Raw genomic sequence first — 16495 nt, forward strand, 5'->3', positions numbered from 1 at the left:
GCTCACTGGGCGGATCGAGCCTGTGGTGCTCATCGATCAATCCATAAGGCCGCATATTGAGATCTGTGTTAAAGCCTTCAGTGCGAAAGTCTGAACGTGCGTGAGAAGGTGGAGACGCTCGTAGCCGACAAGGGTTGAGGGGTGTCTCGGCGTGCTCTCGGATGGAGAGAGGGCGGGGTGGCTTTTCGCCGCTGCGGGTGGCGCGTCACTGCGCATGTTGCGAAGGAGCTTGCGGAGCTTGTGGGAAATGAGACTTTCTCGCCGGGAGCATGAGCATGCGCTCGGTCACGTTGTCGATTCGTGCGAGTCTTGTACAGTTATCGATCTTTGGTGGGCTGATGTGTACTGGGTTTGTTGATTAAAGCGTTCCATTGAACGTGCGCACAAGAGAAGCGATAGTGTATAATATGGCATGTACAGAGGGAAACTGGTGAAGCCGGTGGTAGTGAAGCTACAGCGCCGCCGGCAGCGAGCTTATCAAGAGACAGCAAGCCAGTATCAGCTCGCATAGCGTAGTCGATATGGCAATTGGAGAGGATGTCTACTGCACGGTAAGACCACCAGACCATATATGTCTCGTATGCGATATGTGATGCTGAATGAGTCCAGCTTGTGCTTTCGGACAGTTACCTGCCCGGCGCAGCGGTACTCGCCCACTCTCTCCGTGATACTGGAACGACGAGGAAGCTGGCATGCCTGATAACCCAAGACAGCTTGCGAGCGAGTACCATCACTGAGTTGCAATCGCTGTACAATTATGTCATCCCCATCGAGCGCATCGGCAACCCGAGTCCGGCGAATCTCTACCTTATGGGTCGGCCGGATCTGCTGTACACATTCACCAAAATCCATTTATGGCGCATGACGCAGTTCCGCAAGATTGTCTACATCGACTCGGATGTGGTGGCGCTGCGAGCGCCAGACGAGCTGTTTGATGTGACGGAAGGCTTCGCAGCGGCACCGGATGTGGGTTGGCCGGACATCTTCAACACGGGTGTCATGGTGATCGCGCCCAACATGGGTGAGTACCATGCGCTGCGATCTATGGCGTCCGCGGGAGACAGCTTCGACGGCGCCGATCAAGGCTTGCTCAACCAGTACTACGAGCACCGTCCTTGGCGGAGATTGAACTTCACGTACAATTGCACCCCGAGCGCCAACTACCAGTATGAGCCGGCGTACCGGTACTTCAAGCGGGACATCAGCCTGGTGCACTTCATCGGCGGAGACAAGCCGTGGCAGCAAGAGCGCTGGACGAAAGGCGTGTCAGGTGCGTTCCAGGAGCTGCTCGGTCGATGGTGGGCAGTTTATGATCGACACTTCAGCGTCTCGACCTACGAGTACACAGCGACGGGCCGAAGACAGGCCGTCCAACATCGAGCCGTACAGGAACAGGTCCGGCAAGAGACACAACCAGCGTACTATGCTACCGGATATCCCGTCGAATCCACGCAACCGGCACCGGCACCTAGTTACGAAGCGCCTCCCATGGTAACCGAGGTACCTATGACCGAGCCAGCACAACCTGTCGCAGAAGCATTGGACCAGGGCCATATTGAGCCTACGCCCACCGTGCATCAGCGCAAGTTCTCCGCTCCGCAGATGGAATGGGACGCCACCCGCGCCGCTCCGCCAGTCGATGCGAAGCCCGAAGCAGCCAACTTCCCAACCCAACTCTACGAGTTCAGCCAGGACACCCAACCATTCAAACCGCCCGTCTCTTATCCGGAGCCGCCGCGTGATATGTGGTACGAAGTCCCGAAGAGCAAGCCGAAACCGCTACCCGCCATCTTCCCGTGGGAGGAGCGTGTGCGAGAAGAGAAGGTGCGACCGACCAGAGTCTTCCTGGACGAAGTGCCCGAAAAGACACCGGAACTGGAGAAAGAGGAGGAAGATGACTTCAGAGGCGGCGACGAACTCGAGGTGCGAGCAGATGAAGACGGGAGAGCTTTCGAGCCGAAAACGCCGACAATCCAGATCAACGACGACACGCCATGGGGCGCCTTCGGCACAGTCAATAAGAATGCTTGGGACGAAGTGGCGGGCATCGAGGAGTACGTACGAGCTCTCACGGCGTTCCAGAAGAACCGGGGCAACTTGCAGGTACTGCAGCATCAGCAGCCTGGCGCTCAGCAGCAACAGCCAACGACGAGCAAGGCAGACCAACAGCATGTCCTCTCACCCGACAACGAACCGGAACCGGCTGAGATTCTGGAAAAGGTGCGCGAGCGGAGAGAGAGTTTGATCTTGACCGACTTTCCCTCTGCCGTGGAGAGACCGAGCTTACCCGTCACTCCTGCCCCCCGAAGGCGAGCGAGTTATTGGGATAAAGATGAGGCGGAAGAGGCTGAGCTGGGCTTGCCGGCGGCGGAGGGCGTGCCGGATCAGGCGGACTGGGTATGTCCTCAGTGCGGCTTCTTTCTGCCTCCTTCACGTTTGCCCACTGCTATGTGACTTGTTGCTGCTAACCACCTATACAATCTGGTCCGATTTGTTGACATTACGTCGATACCTGTGGTATGGGAAAGCATATGAGCTCAGATAGCTGGCGATCCTATGACTCGAGCGTTCTGCATTTCTGTTGCTTGCTTACGCATTGCTCGATGCTCTTCTGCTACGTTCGGTTCTCCACAGTATCACTGACTGACGGATACGAACATGCAGGACCCTGATGCTCAACTCGAGCAGCTGCGTCGCAACTCTCTCCTCGGACCTGGAGACTTGAAACTTCCAACCGACCGCAAAAAGCCCAGCCAGAGGCAGATGCCAACTTCGGCATCAATACCAGAAGAGACAGAACCTGCTGCCGGCATGAGTGGAGGCGCGACGCCACACGGTCTGAACGATCCACAACAACCACCGTTCGACAGCATCAGTGCGACAAGTACGACGTTCAGCATGGATGCAGCGCAGAAGAATGCGGCCAAGGCTGCACCGACCTTCTCGGAACCTCGCTTTGATGGTGCAAGGGGTGAGCAAGGGCGGACTGCAGAGGACGTGTTGAGTCCGACGGAGCGAAGGCAAGCAGCGGAAGAGACTTTGAGTCCAACGCAGACCCTCGATCGTAGTGCTCCAGCTGGGCTGGATGGAGCTCACGAGCGCTCGACAGAAAGAAACACAGCAAGAGCGGCTCCGACAAGGTCCGGTACTATACCGCACACAGGTGACAGCAAGAGCATCACCATCCAAAGTTTCTCTGAAAAACGCATGGAGGAGAGTGTACAAGCGATGATGCAAGGCAGTACTACTGCGAAGCTGCAAGAAGGAGCTCAATGGCGTGACGACCAGAGATGGGACGACAGAGAGGCGGGGATGGCGCAAGGCCAAATGGAGCGGAGTTTTGAACGAGAGGACGTAGGGGATGTGATTCCGCCCGAAGAGCGGTTGGAGGGCATGGCGAATAGCAAGTGGGAGCAGAGACCTGACGGGCATGGGGCTCATGAGTTTCAGAATGTAACAAGAGGAGACGGTGGTAGCTCGTAAGGGTGGAATGGCTGCGACGTTGAAGCGCTTGGTTGAACAGCTTTGGTGTGGTTATATGCTCAGCGTTTGTGCGAGAGATACTCTTCGTGGCATGCATGGCGTTAGTCTGAGTCAATTCAAGCATGCATGAGCTGCGCAATATGTACATACCTCGGTAGTCATAAAGAAGCCCACAAGCGAGATCGTAGATGGCATTGTCGTTGCGAAGAACTTGCAGACTGCGAGGCCGATGCAATGCATTAGTGGGTGTCGCCTAACTGGAGATCGACATTGTTGCATATACGGCAGACTACGTCGAACCCTCTTCATCCCTACCTTGGCCGTATTCTCACAGAGCCGCTTCGCGTACCAAACCTCCAACGTAGAAGATCGCCAATCCCCGCCACACCTCCGGAGCTTCAGAACTTCACGTCGTCTCAAAAGCCGCGACGTTTCTCGGTGGGAAGGATCTAGTCGTTGGACTGCTCATGCATTGACGCACGGGCTACCCTTGGCGATTGACGCGATCTGCGCACCATCTACTGTTCCACGGCGCCCTCGAGCTGCCCTCCGCTCGTCGAAACACAGAAGATGAGAGTGAGCGACCTCTATTACTGGCAGAACAAAGACCCACTGGCCAACGCATGGCACCCTGTCCCGGGAGCCAGCTCTGTCGCGCGCCTTGATAACCTCGCGCTATGGATCAAGCGTCAGGACATCGAGGCAGCTTGCGTGGATATCGCGCCCTTTATTGTTGGCGTTGGTGGCGTGGCTTACCTTAGGCAGCTCAATCAGTTCGGTCTCGAGGCGCGTGCATCCATATTCCACAACGCAAAGACACTGACGGCAATGCATCGGACAACATTGCTGGTGACGCCTCTAATCCTAGCTTGTCAAGCAGCAGGCCTCGAGTACAGGAGATTTATCCCGCGGTGGGCTCACGACAGGGAACGCAGACGAGACGAGGAAGAAGTCCGTCAGCATGTCGACTTTGGCATGTACGCAGGGGCTGCATGCTGGCTTGTGAGATTGTACGGCTTACGGTGGGGTAAATTGTACTGGTCTCCCATAGATCCGATTCTGGGTGGTGCGTTGGCCGATCTGGCGCATAGGGAGTACATTAAAGCGCACGGATTTTGAGCATTCTTGACGATCAAGCGATTGCTTACCAGTCGATGAGATGCTCGAGCCGCAAATCCATAGCGTATGCAGCCTTGCAGGGATGCGCTAGTGTGGTCCAAGATGAGCCTCCATGACCACGAGGTCATGCGGCTCTGCGGATCGTATACCGCCTGCAGAGAGCCAATCATACAGCATAGCGAACTACGCTTTGACATGATAACAGCGGGAGCACCATCACGATAGCTGACCAATATTGTCACAATCCGCACCGATACCGATCATCGCAACATGCTTGAGCCGCGATGGCACGATATCCACAAGGCGCTTCCATTTTGGAAGGTAACAACGTCCATGGTTGCAAACCTTCAAGGTGTGGGCTTACGGAGCGGGCTCCGTGTCCATCGTCTCCGTTACCCGCAGCCACATCCGTTGGCGGATTCCATTGCATCGGGAAGGGACAGAAACATCGCCGCGAGTCTGCACTGCACACCGCGCACTGATGGCATCGCTCGTGCATACTCCCGCAAGATCGTGAGATCTGTGGGGAAAGCGCAGAGCTACGGTACCCGAAAAGATTAGTCGCACAGCGCGAGGTTCTCCACTCCCACTCGATCAGAAACCTAAGCTGCCTTCGGCTCGCACGCGACTCAGCAGCGGTAAGTCTTCCTTGACCACGGCACTCCTCTAGCGGCTCATCAATTGGCTATTCCGGGTACTGCCATTTGGCTCGTTGGAGTAAGATCCACCACCGCGGTAAAAGCTTGTTCCCGAACTTCCACAACCTCTTCGTACTGTCGACATGATTGTACAATGTAGTGTCCCGGGTCGACCTGAGCCATTGCGTCCCTTGGGCGGCATAGTCGCTGACGGAGGTCATGGCTAGCTACCGAGACTTCCAAGACTTCCGAGCTGCCATAGAGATATACCTCACGACACTCAAGTCACCAGCCCGCGACGTCGACGTGGTTCAACCTGCTATGGGGGTGAATGAGCAAACCCCGCTTTGGCTCGACTGTGACACTGGCCACGACGATGCTTTGGCTATATTACTTGCTGGCCACAGCCCGGAAGTAAGGCTGCTGGGCATCAGTACAGTCTTCGGCAACGCTTCCTTGAAGCACACGACTTACAACACGCGCGCCATACTACAAGCGATTGATCGGACCGATGTGCCAGTATATGAAGGAGCTCAAAAGCCCTTGCTTCGAGATCCTCTGCACGCACCGGCAATTCATGGCGAAAGCGGGCTCGATGGAACTACGTGCCTGCCAGAACCGATTGTTCCTGTCATGAAAGACATGTCCGCTATAGACGCAATGTATGTGTCTTTGTCATCTGAACCAGTAGGTACGCCATGGCTGGTGGCCACCGGGAGTTTGACCAATGTCGCCACACTGTTCAAGCGGCATCCAGATCTTGCCTCTCACCTGGGTGGACTTAGCATCATGGGTGGCGCAGTCGGGGGCAACTTCACTTCTGCGCCCATGGGCAGAGTGCTCGGAAAGGGGCTGCGCTTTGGCAACCATACCGCCACCGCAGAGTTCAACATCTACTGCGACCCGGAGGCGGCTCAATCGGTGTTTGGCAACCCTGTGCTGGCTGTCAAAACAGTCCTGGTTCCACTGGATTTGAGCCATCAGTTTCTCGCGACACGAGCGGTTCAGATGGGCTTGCTCTTTGGAATCGGCACGCCTGCACACCGTGAGCCCACCAGTGCTGCTGCATCGCCGATTCGGCGCCTCTATTTCGAGATCCTGACGTTCTTCGCCGGAAGCTACGCTGAAGTTTTTGGAATGACAGAAGGACCGCCGGTACACGATCCGCTCGCCGTTGCAGCAGCAGTGCGCCCTGACCTTTTCCACTGCAATGTGGCGGGAAGAAAGGGCCCATATGAAGAAGAACGATTTCAGGTCTCAGTCGTTACGGAGGGCGAGCACGGGTCCTCCAGCGATATTCTTAACGGACCGTCACAGTGCGGTAGGACATTAATCCAGCCGCTCCCGTACGGTTTACCGGGCACAAAGGTACCACGAGGTTGCGAAACGCAGGTGCTTTGGGGAATGATCGAAGCGTGCCTCCGCGCTGTGGAGGAGAGGATGCAGTACAAGCTAGAAATGGCGAATGTAGACATGGCCCATGAGATAGAGAGCGTGCCGTTCATGGCACAACAGGATTTAGAGGCCGAGATCTCATCGCCATCATGCATCTACCAAAGCATAGAGGTGGAACCATCAGAGTTGGAAGGCACTACGGATCATGATTCCTCATATAAACTGCATGCTTAAATCTCGATTTAGCGGAAATGAACTGTGGTCTATAACTGCCATGTCTAAGCTGGTCAGTTTGCTAGAAGTTCTTTCAGGGTCTTGAGGTTGGCCCAAGCGCGAGAACTGATCTCGAAGCTCAGCTCAAACGTTAAGATGCTACATGGACAATGTTCACTACATCATCGCGAGATAATGCTGACGCGTGTTGCACTACACCACACAAGGACATGTGACCAGACTGGCATGTTTACCCTGGAGGCCTAGGCATTACTACTATATAGCGAGTGGCAGAGAGAGCGGAGTGGGGGTTATGGGAAGGAGATGGCGTCGCTCAAGAGTTTCATTCGATCGGTGAGGGCGGCGAAGACGATTGCCGACGAGCGCGCTGTAGTGCAAAAGGAGAGTGCAGCGATTCGTGCTTCTTTTCGCGAAGAGCATCACAATGCGGATGCGCGAAGGAACAACGTGGCCAAGCTGCTCTATCTCTTTACTCTCGGTGAAAGGACGCACTTCGGGCAGATAGAGTGTCTGAAGCTGCTCGCCTCACCGCGCTTTGCCGACAAGCGGCTAGGCTACTTGGGCACCATGTTGCTCCTCGACGAGAACCAGGAGGTGCTCACGCTCGTCACGAACAGCCTGAAGAACGATTTGAACCACAACAACCAGTACATCGTCGGCTTGGCGTTATGTACACTGGGCAACATTGCAGGCGTGGAGATGAGTAGGGATCTGTTTCCGGAGGTAGAGACCATCATGGCCAGCTCGAACCCATACATTCGCCGGAAAGCGGCGTTATGTGCAATGAGGATTTGCAGGAAAGTGCCGGACCTGCAGGAACACTTCATCGACAAGGCAAAACTCATCCTGAACGATCGGAATCATGGCGTGCTGCTTAGCGGCCTGACTTTGGTGATTAGCATGTGCGAAGCAGACGAGGAGGAAGGTGGAGAGCAAGGCATGGTGGAGATGTTTAGGCCCTTAACTGGAAGTCTCGTCAAGGTGCTCAAGGGTCTATCTCAGTCGGGTTATGCACCTGAGCACGACGTGACAGGCATTACCGACCCTTTCCTCCAAGTCAAGATTCTGCAGTTATTGAGAGTGCTTGGACGCGGCGACGCTCAGACGAGTGAGCAGATAAACGACATCTTGGCGCAGGTGGCGACTAATACAGAGTCGTCGAAGAACGTTGGCAACGCCATTCTGTACGAGGCGGTGCTTACCATCCTCGACATCGAAGCAGATTCTGGCTTACGAGTGCTCGGCGTCAACATTCTCGGCAAATTTCTCAGCAACAAGGATAACAACATTCGATATGTTGCACTGAACACGCTCATCAAAGTCGTCGCCATCGAGCCAAATGCGGTGCAACGACATCGGAACACTATTCTCGACTGCTTGCGCGACCCTGATATCAGTATACGACGGCGAGCACTTGATCTGAGCTTCACGTTGATTAATGAAACAAACGTTCGTGTGCTCATCAGAGAACTTCTTGCGTTTCTGGAGGTCGCAGATACCGAGTTTAAGCCCATCATGACCAGTCAGATCGGCATAGCAGCGGACCGGTTCGCACCCAACAAACGGTGGCATGTCGACACGATGCTGAGAGTGCTCAAGCTCGCAGGCAACTTCGTTCGAGAACAGATACTATCATCTTTCGTGCGATTGATCGCCACCACTCCTGAGCTTCAGACTTACTGTGCGCAGAAGCTGTATGCATCCCTGCGCGAAGACATCAGCCAAGAAGGACTGAATCTAGCTGGTGCTTGGGTCATTGGAGAATACGGCGATGCGCTACTGCGTGGTGGCTCTTACGAAGAGGAAGAGCTCGTTCACGAGGTAAAGGAAAGCGAGATTGTGGACCTGTTCACGGCCATTCTAAACTCCAGCTATGCCGGGCAGATGGTCACAGAGTACATAATTACTTCCGCCATGAAGCTCACCACCCGATTGCAGGATCCAGCACAAGTCGATCGATTACGGCGCCTACTGCTCAACCACCAGACTGACCTCGATGTAGAAGTTCAACAGCGCTCTGTTGAGTACGGAAACCTTTTCAGCTACGATGCAGTAAGAAAAGGCGTGCTGGAACGGATGCCACCTCCTGAGATCCGGGAGGAGCAGAGAGTGCTTGGTGAAGCGACGAAGAAGCGGCAGAGTCGAGTGCCAGCGAAGAAGAAAGTAAGCCAGATTACCGAGCAGGATCTGCTCGATCTGGTCAGCGGCGACTCCGCCGTACCCGCAATAGACGCAAGCGCAACGATGAATGGGACCCAGCATAATGCTGACCTTCTTGCGGACATACTTGGAGGCACTAGCGTGAGTTCACCGGTGCAGCAAACTAGGAGGATGGCGAATGGACAGTCGAAGCCGCAAAACGATGCCAGCTCAATCATGGATCTCTTCGACTCACAGCCATCATCGACCTCAGCTGCAGCACCTACACCGGCATCGCAAGGCTCGATGGACATGACTTCCGGAGTCGGCTTCCCGGCAGGGCAGCAGCAGCATCAAGCGACAGCAGGCCATATCGCATACGCTGAGAACGATTTACTCCTCACATTCACTGTTCAGCGAAGCAATCCACAAGCAATTGTCGTGCAAGCGCGGTTTCAGAACCAATCGGCTTTTGAGCGGCTTACAGGGTTGAACTTGCAGGCGGCGGTGCCGAAGACGCAGAAGTTGCAGCTGCAGGCTATCTCATCTTCGGAGCTGGAGGGAGGGCAGGAGGCCAGCCAAGGGATGAGGATTTCTTCAGTACAAGGGGTCAGTACTTCTGTCTAGTTCACGCGCTCTATATATGACTTGCTGACATCTGCGCAACAGCCTCCTCCAGCTCGACTGCGCCTGCGTTTACGGCTAACGTTCTCGAAGGGCGGCGGTGCTCCTATAACAGAGCAGGTGGACTGGTCCGAACCGACATAGCATAGCGTCCTCGCTATTTGTAGAGCTGCATTCTACGTTTGCTCGTTGTCCCAGCGGTATCACGGAAGGGAGCCTTGTGAGCGTAGCTAAGCGCACAACACTTAACCGCTTTAAAAAGAGTATGCGCGAGTCGATGCGGCGCAGGAGCGGTTGACTCCACCTCCGCTCAGCCCTTCCCTTTGCCCTTTGCCGTCCAGTTAGTTGGCGCTTCTTTGACCACCGCGCCGTCCTGCAGCAAGACACCTTCACCCGTGCGGTCTTCAACGCGCTTGAACAGCGTCAATGGCACGAGGCCACCCACGTCACCCTCGCTAAGTATCACGCCGTTTTTGCTAAGCCAGAGCTTCAAGCCTGCGTTCAGCGCCTTTGGCACGTCCAGAAACATTAGGACGGTCGACGATTTCCGCATGCCAGAGATCACGGGTGCAGCTACGGTGTCTGCGTCTCCATCTACGACAGACTTGAAGCCGTCAGGTAGGCCAGCAGCGAAGTGGACGTGATTCCTGTTCATGGGTTTTAGACCGCCTGAGGCGACAATGAGTGGCCAAGCAGCATGTGTGGTGCCATGGACGGCGGTAGTAGGCGTGTTCTCGGATGTGATAGGCTGCAACAAGCCTTCCGCTTCGACCTTCATACTGTGCCCTTGGTTTGCTCGGATGAGCCAGTCGCTTGGCTTGGTTGAAGTAATGTCGAGCTCATTAGCTGCGTCATCCTTTGATGGGTCCGATGCTGCCGGGATCATCGAGAACCTTTGCTTCTCATTGTCTTCGACAGCTTCCCTGATCTCGTCGAACGTGACCTTCATCGATCGGATCTTGCGGTTGCCGAGGACATCTTGTACGCTCAGGTAGCCACCCGGACCGAGTTGCAGACCTTCTTCCGCGGCGCCATGTCGTAGTAGCCATGATAGCTTCTTGGAGACCTGGACGTTACGGGGAAGCGGTCCGCCTCGGCCCCCACCACGACCAGGCATGGAACGGAGGAAGCGGTGACCAGCTGATAGCACGATTGTTGAAGGTCGCGTGCAAGTCCACTGGCACCTCGCTTGTTTGGTAGAGTGGCCACAGAGACGACGTCCGCAAGATATATCGTGGGAGACTCTGGATTGGCACCTAATGGGCGCGAAGATTGATGGCAAAGTCACCCTTGTCCAAGCTGTATGCAAGTCATCAAGCCAAGAAACTCGTGCCTGCCGCGAACGTGCATATTTCGGTCCGCAGCTAGCCTCGGGCCGTAACGACACTGCTCGGTCCCTTGTCAATAGAACAGACAAGTAAGACGAGCTAGAATTGACGACTGCTAAGTTGTTCACAGAAGGGTGCCAGCACAATACAACGGAGTATTACGCAACACGGAGAGTGACCACCTCTAAGTGTTGCGGATTGCGCTTCCATCGAGCCATACCAGCCGCAACACGATGATACATATCTTGCAAGCGCACTGAAGCCACCGTTGATCATCGAGTCATTACTTATTTAGATAGACACTTTCTGTCGTCATCACCGAGCGCTCCACCGTGAGCGTCTGCACGCGCCGTACTGTACCCGGGCGCCTTCACGCCACAAATGACCGGCATACACCGATTCACTTGTAACGGAGCCCCGTCGGGCCTGCTGCAGCCAAACTATTCAACCGTCCGGCTGTACCAATTCGCCAGGCACAGCGTGTTTGCCGACTTCCGAATTCTCGGAAAGTGTTCCGCGGATGGCTGCTTCGCTGGAGGTGCTCGTCCGTTGGGATCAAAGCCGTGAGCGGATGCATCCGGACGGTCTCGTGGCTATTGTGGCAAAGCAAAGCAGACGACTTATTCACCCCACATATGAGCCGACCTCGCCAATATTAGGGAGGTACACATGCAAGACGCAATCTGCCCCTCATTGCATTCGTCACTTCTTGATGATGGTGATGATGTCCTCGTCTTCCAGCACGTGCGTTAAGCCAACCCTCTGCGGTTGGTGTTTGACACTGCGTCCGTATACAATGGCGATCCTGAACTGCTCGACGATGGTCTTGTGAATCGCGTTGCAGAAGTCTTCGACCGTATCCCTACCGGAGCGAAGCACGACCGGCGCACTATAATCCGGCAGCTTCCCCTTAGGCTTCGTGTAGATACGCTTCAGTTTGAGCTTCTCCCACATCTGCTCCATCAACTCGTCGACGTTCCAGCCGTGCTCGCTGCTGATCGGACAAGCATTCGGAATACGGTATAAGAGGTCCAGCTCCTCTATAGAGATGGCGTCGATCTTGTTCAAGGCGTATATGACGGGGATGTAAGCCCTGGCTTTCGCCTCAATCACATCAATCAGGTCGTCGATGGTGGCGTCGCATCTTATGGCAATGTCGCAATTCGCCATACGGTACTCGTTCATGACAGCTTTGATTTCATCGTTGTCAATGTGCGTAAGAGCCACGGTGCTCGTGATAGAAATGCCACCCTTGTCCTTCTTCGTGATCTTGATGTTGGGTGGCTCCTTGTTCACCCGAATGCCGAAGCCTTCCAGTTCGTTCTCGATAATGCGCTTGTCCGTCAAAGGTTTGTTGACGTCGAGCACAATAAATATGAGATGGCAAGTCTTCGCCACCGCAATCACCTGCCGACCTCTGCCTTTGCCGTCCTTCGCGCCTTGAATGATACCAGGTAAGTCCAGCATCTGGATCTTCGCGCCATTGTATAAAACCTGACCAGGCACCGTCGTAAGGGTTGTAAACTCATATGCGGCTGCCTCACTGTGCTGACCCGTCAAGCGACTCATGAGTGTGCTCTTGCCCACAGACGGAAAGCCGATGAAGCCCACACTTGCAACTCCGGTTCTTGCAACGTCGAATCCAACTCCGCCGCCGCCACCGCTGCTCGATGGCGTGAGCAACTCCCTTTTCAACTTCGCAAGCTTGGCTTTGAGTTGACCCAAGTGAAACGATGTCGCCTTATTCTTCTGCCTAATGCCCAAGATCAGTATTAGTTGATGCACTACTGGTCCTTCATGAACTCTGCGCTCACGTCTTAGCCATCTCCTCCTCCACGGCCTTAATCTTGTCCACCGTAGTCGCCATCGTGCCGCTTACTGCGCTCCACCAAGCCTTGACTGGCTATGTTGACGGTGGGATTGTGTGCTCGCTCAAAAATGGTCTCAAGTCCATCACTCTCTGGGCATAAGATTTAAGGTGGATACCTCGTCAAAACGACTCCACATACCGCGGCCGGCCCGCTGAGTGGCCAGCCTCAAGCGTCATATTACATTTCGAACAGAAAGAATAATGTACAGGATGAATACACATACGCTTTGCGAGTGGCGTATGTCACCTCGGACCAATACCCGAACTCTTCCGACCATTTACGGAAGTGTTTCAAAAGTGCTACCTCCGACCCTGTCGCCAGACATGCGTTTCACACTGTGAAAGTATTCTCCTCAGCCTCATTGCCACTCTGCATACTACATTGCCTCGGTGGTTCGGCGGGCGATCCAATCCCCGCTGCGGATGGACAACATCAGCGCTTTCGAGGTACTGGATGCAGACCAACGACCGACATGTGTCGTGGACTTGCAGCAGTTTGAAGGGTATCCCGTTGAACAATGGGACACAGGTAATGTTTATTGGCGCAATAAAGCGTTCTCCGACCAACCAGAACTGCTCCGCGCCGCGTTGCGTGACAAGCACGATGCCGGGCAGCTCGACGGACGGGCAAGACTGCGAGCATGGATTGCGGACACAAGTCAGGATGGCTTGGGCAGGACCTTTTGTGAATCCCTAGGCGACCACCAGTTGTACGGTTATACTGTTGCGAGGAAATGGAGGGTAGTGCAATGGCAATCAACCAGCTACAGTTGTGAACGTTGCTCCGGCTGGCTCCCGAGCGATGTAAAAGACGCATCGCTTGCATCTGCATCGGCGGATGATGCGCCAAACGACCACTGTGCCGACCGGACGGATGCCGCTGAACAGCTAGCCTCTATGGCGGCCACGATAGAAATGATCGACGTTGGCTTCTGCGAGTTCGACATGCAAGGCAGGATGATACAAGGCAACGATGCCTACTACAAACTCACCGGTCACCCAAGGGTTGCGTCGCGGACAGAGTTGCCGGAATTTTCGTTCGTTGATCGTCTTTTTGACGAGGACAAAGCCTTCGTCCTTTCGCGCTGGGACATGCTGACTCGGGGAGAGTCGACGACTTTCGAAATGAGATGGAAGCCACAAGCCGCCTCCACTCTTAGTGCGGAAACAGACCTCGAAGGGCAATGGGTATTAGCTGCTTGCGTAAGCTAGACATCACTCACGACTTTTGGATGCTGTGTGAGAAAAAGCTGATGGATTATACTCAATGGTTCAGAAGCCGACCCGCGATAAGAATGGTGTCATCGCCTCTATCACTGGCTGCATCACCGACATCAATGCTCAGAAGCGCATGCAAAGAGACGCTGTACAGAGGGCCGAAGCATTGGAGCGGGCTTATGCGAGCGAAATGAGGTTCAGTCGCTTCTGCGAATACGCGAACGTTCCCATTGTCATTCTCGACACGAATCTCCAGGTAGGGTTCAGCTTCTCGGATGTGGCTGGCTTCGCTGCATGGTGGATCACTAGCGCTGAATGGTGAAACTTACCAGGTGTCGTTCTGTAACCGCGAATGGTTCAACATCGTTGGTCATCCTGTCGTCGATTTCAAGGACATCGATTGGACTCCATATATCGCCGCAGAAGACATGAACACCGTCAAGGAGTCTTGCGAGAGGGTGTTGCACACGAAGCAGCCCGCGAAGTTCCAATTCCGATTGCGACGAACGTGGACTAACGGGCAAGGTGGTACGTGAACTCTCTGCTTAGACTTTTACTTCCTGTATCTGAGATAGAGCTGAATGTTGCATTCTATTAGGCACTGGTCCAGTTTGGCTCCTGGCATGGTGCGTGATTGATGGCATCAGCTCTCCTTCCCTTTCGAGACAATACTAATGTTCCACCTACGCTCTTCAGCGTTTATCCCGAGCTCAACGAGGATGGCTCAGTCAGAGCTGTTGCGGCCACGCAAATCGATATTTCCCATCTTAAGTGGGCTGAGGGCATGCAGCAGCAGAGAATCGATGAGGCCCTCGAGGCCAAGCGTCAGCAAGAGTACTTCATCGACTTCACATGCCATGAGGTCCGCAACCCGCTCAGCGCTGTAGTTCATTGCGCTGATTTGATCGCCACCGCTTTGAAAGAGATGTCGGAGACGCTTGTGGTGGGTATGTCACATATGACTGCCAATCAGCTTACACATCTCCATGAGTTCCAGAATGACATAGCGGAGGCCGTCACCACGATCATATCGTGCTCTACTCATCAGAAACGCATCATGGACGACATCCTGACCCTTTCCAAGCTTGATTCGAAGCTGCTCGCGATTTCTCCATCGCCAGTGAAGCTCAGGTCAATCTTAAAGGATGCCGAGAAGATGTTCGAGGTTGATGCCAAGAAGGCCGCTGTGACTTGGCGTGTGCGCGACGACTCTGATCCAATGCTGGGTATCGAATGGGTTATGCTGGACGCTGGGCGTCTCCTGCAGGTCCTCATAAACCTCGTCACTAGTTCGTAATCTGCTTTGTTGAGAGCTCCGGTTCGACTACTGCTGACCCTATTAACCGCTGACCGTTAGATGCCTTGAAGTTTACCCAGACCGAGGCGGTACGTAACGTCACCCTCATTATGCGCGCGTCTCGACGCCGCCTGTCGGCGAAGGAGCTTGCCGTTGAGTTCGTACCGGCCAGTACAAAACAGCGGGAGAATGGGCTATTACCCTCGGTCTCAACGTTGCCAAACTCTGGCGACATCCACCAGAACGGAAGTACCGACCGAGAGATCTACGTTTACTTTGTCGTCAGTGACACTGGATGTGGCATCAGCGATGAACAAAAAGCCGTTGTGTTCGAGAGGTTCGCTCAGGCTTCGCCGCGAACTCACTCAAAGTACGGTGGATCTGGATTAGGTCTCTTCATCACCCGAGAGTTGGTCGAACTGCAAGGAGGCGAGGTCGGTGTCTCCTCGAGTCTTGGCGAGGGTGCCACTTTCGTATTTTATATCACGGCCAGAGATATTGAGGCCAAGAAGTCAGACGTTCCAGGCGCCCTTGTCGCAGAGCCGAAACAGCGTGGCGCAGAAATGGATCAAGCAACTTACAATATCCTTGTGGTCGAGGACAATCTTGGTAAGATACACACCCCCAAGACCTGTATATACTCGTTCGCATTCTAACGTTGACGGCGGCAGTAAATCAAAAGGTTCTACGCAAACAGCTGGAGAAGCTCGGACACCATGTCGAAGTCGCCTCTCACGGTGGTGAAGCCCTCTCGTACCTAAAAACAACGTCGCGCTGGTCAGGCAACACGTCGAGCGGCATGCACGTTTCTGTCGTTCTTATGGACATCGAGATGCCAGTCATGGACGGCATTACCTGCGCACGCAGAATCCGCGAAGCGCAGAGTCGTGGTGAGATCAAGGGACATCTACCGATCATCGCCGTGTCGGCGAATGCAAGATATGAGCAAATGGATCAGGCGATTGCGTCTGGAATGGATGACGCGATCAGTAAGCCGTTTCGCATCACCGAGCTCATACCCAAGATTGAGCGGCTGGTCACGGATGCCCAGGCCACGAAACCGGGATGAATTGTTTGTTCCTGCTGCCGCGCAAACACCTTGTCAATCCCGCGTTTACGATTTTCCAGAGGTAGCAACACTGGACGGCAC

At 54.5% G+C, this 16495-nt stretch overlaps 9 protein-coding genes across 9 annotated transcripts; 7 read left to right on the forward strand and 2 right to left on the reverse strand.

The window, feature by feature from the left end:
- Positions 1 to 240: 240 nt before the first annotated feature.
- BAUCODRAFT_173853 (glycosyltransferase family 8 protein) lies at positions 241 to 2556 on the forward strand. The gene is made up of 2 exons (XM_007673561.1): positions 241 to 551; positions 610 to 2556. The coding sequence occupies exons 1-2, from the start codon at positions 522 to 524 to the stop codon at positions 2452 to 2454; spliced, it is 1875 nt and encodes a 624-aa protein (XP_007671751.1). The 5' UTR covers positions 241 to 521; the 3' UTR covers positions 2455 to 2556.
- On the forward strand, positions 2557 to 3798 carry BAUCODRAFT_173854 (uncharacterized protein). Its single transcript, XM_007673562.1, has 2 exons — positions 2557 to 3574; positions 3634 to 3798. The coding sequence occupies exon 1, from the start codon at positions 2659 to 2661 to the stop codon at positions 3481 to 3483; it is 825 nt and encodes a 274-aa protein (XP_007671752.1). The 5' UTR covers positions 2557 to 2658; the 3' UTR covers positions 3484 to 3574; positions 3634 to 3798.
- Positions 3769 to 4737, forward strand: BAUCODRAFT_173711 (uncharacterized protein). Its single transcript, XM_007673563.1, has one exon. The coding sequence runs from the start codon at positions 4054 to 4056 to the stop codon at positions 4600 to 4602; it is 549 nt and encodes a 182-aa protein (XP_007671753.1). The 5' UTR covers positions 3769 to 4053; the 3' UTR covers positions 4603 to 4737.
- BAUCODRAFT_173712 (uncharacterized protein) lies at positions 4738 to 5476 on the forward strand. The gene is made up of 2 exons (XM_007673564.1): positions 4738 to 5240; positions 5468 to 5476. Exon 1 carries the CDS (start codon positions 4873 to 4875, stop codon positions 5161 to 5163), a length of 291 nt encoding a protein of 96 aa, XP_007671754.1. The 5' UTR covers positions 4738 to 4872; the 3' UTR covers positions 5164 to 5240; positions 5468 to 5476.
- An 85-nt stretch (positions 5477 to 5561) lies between these two features.
- BAUCODRAFT_118325 (uncharacterized protein) lies at positions 5562 to 6804 on the forward strand (the record flags this gene model as incomplete). The annotated part of the gene is made up of 2 exons (XM_007673565.1): positions 5562 to 6685; positions 6765 to 6804. 2 exons carry the CDS (start codon positions 5562 to 5564, stop codon positions 6802 to 6804), a joined length of 1164 nt encoding a protein of 387 aa, XP_007671755.1.
- A 368-nt stretch (positions 6805 to 7172) lies between these two features.
- Positions 7173 to 9776, forward strand: BAUCODRAFT_144223 (uncharacterized protein; the record flags this gene model as incomplete). The annotated part of the gene is made up of 2 exons (XM_007673566.1): positions 7173 to 9617; positions 9678 to 9776. 2 exons carry the CDS (start codon positions 7173 to 7175, stop codon positions 9774 to 9776), a joined length of 2544 nt encoding a protein of 847 aa, XP_007671756.1.
- Positions 9777 to 9999: 223 nt separating this feature from the next.
- Positions 10000 to 10743, reverse strand: BAUCODRAFT_56125 (uncharacterized protein; the record flags this gene model as incomplete). The annotated part of the gene is made up of 1 exon (XM_007673567.1): positions 10000 to 10743. A coding segment is annotated over one exon (744 nt), but the record flags the coding sequence as incomplete, so codon positions are not given.
- A 919-nt stretch (positions 10744 to 11662) lies between these two features.
- On the reverse strand, positions 11663 to 12827 carry BAUCODRAFT_118328 (uncharacterized protein; the record flags this gene model as incomplete). Its single annotated transcript, XM_007673568.1, has 2 exons — positions 11663 to 12713; positions 12775 to 12827. The coding sequence occupies 2 exons, from the start codon at positions 12825 to 12827 to the stop codon at positions 11663 to 11665; spliced, it is 1104 nt and encodes a 367-aa protein (XP_007671758.1).
- Positions 12828 to 13253: 426 nt separating this feature from the next.
- On the forward strand, positions 13254 to 16414 carry BAUCODRAFT_61546 (uncharacterized protein; the record flags this gene model as incomplete). The annotated part of the gene is made up of 6 exons (XM_007673569.1): positions 13254 to 14033; positions 14107 to 14325; positions 14381 to 14576; positions 14714 to 15337; positions 15406 to 15954; positions 16017 to 16414. The coding sequence occupies 6 exons, from the start codon at positions 13254 to 13256 to the stop codon at positions 16412 to 16414; spliced, it is 2766 nt and encodes a 921-aa protein (XP_007671759.1).
- Positions 16415 to 16495: the final 81 nt, after the last annotated feature.

Source organism: Baudoinia panamericana, assembly GCF_000338955.1.
Source record: "Baudoinia panamericana UAMH 10762 unplaced genomic scaffold BAUCOscaffold_1, whole genome shotgun sequence".
Lineage (NCBI taxonomy): Eukaryota > Fungi > Ascomycota > Dothideomycetes > Mycosphaerellales > Teratosphaeriaceae > Baudoinia > Baudoinia panamericana.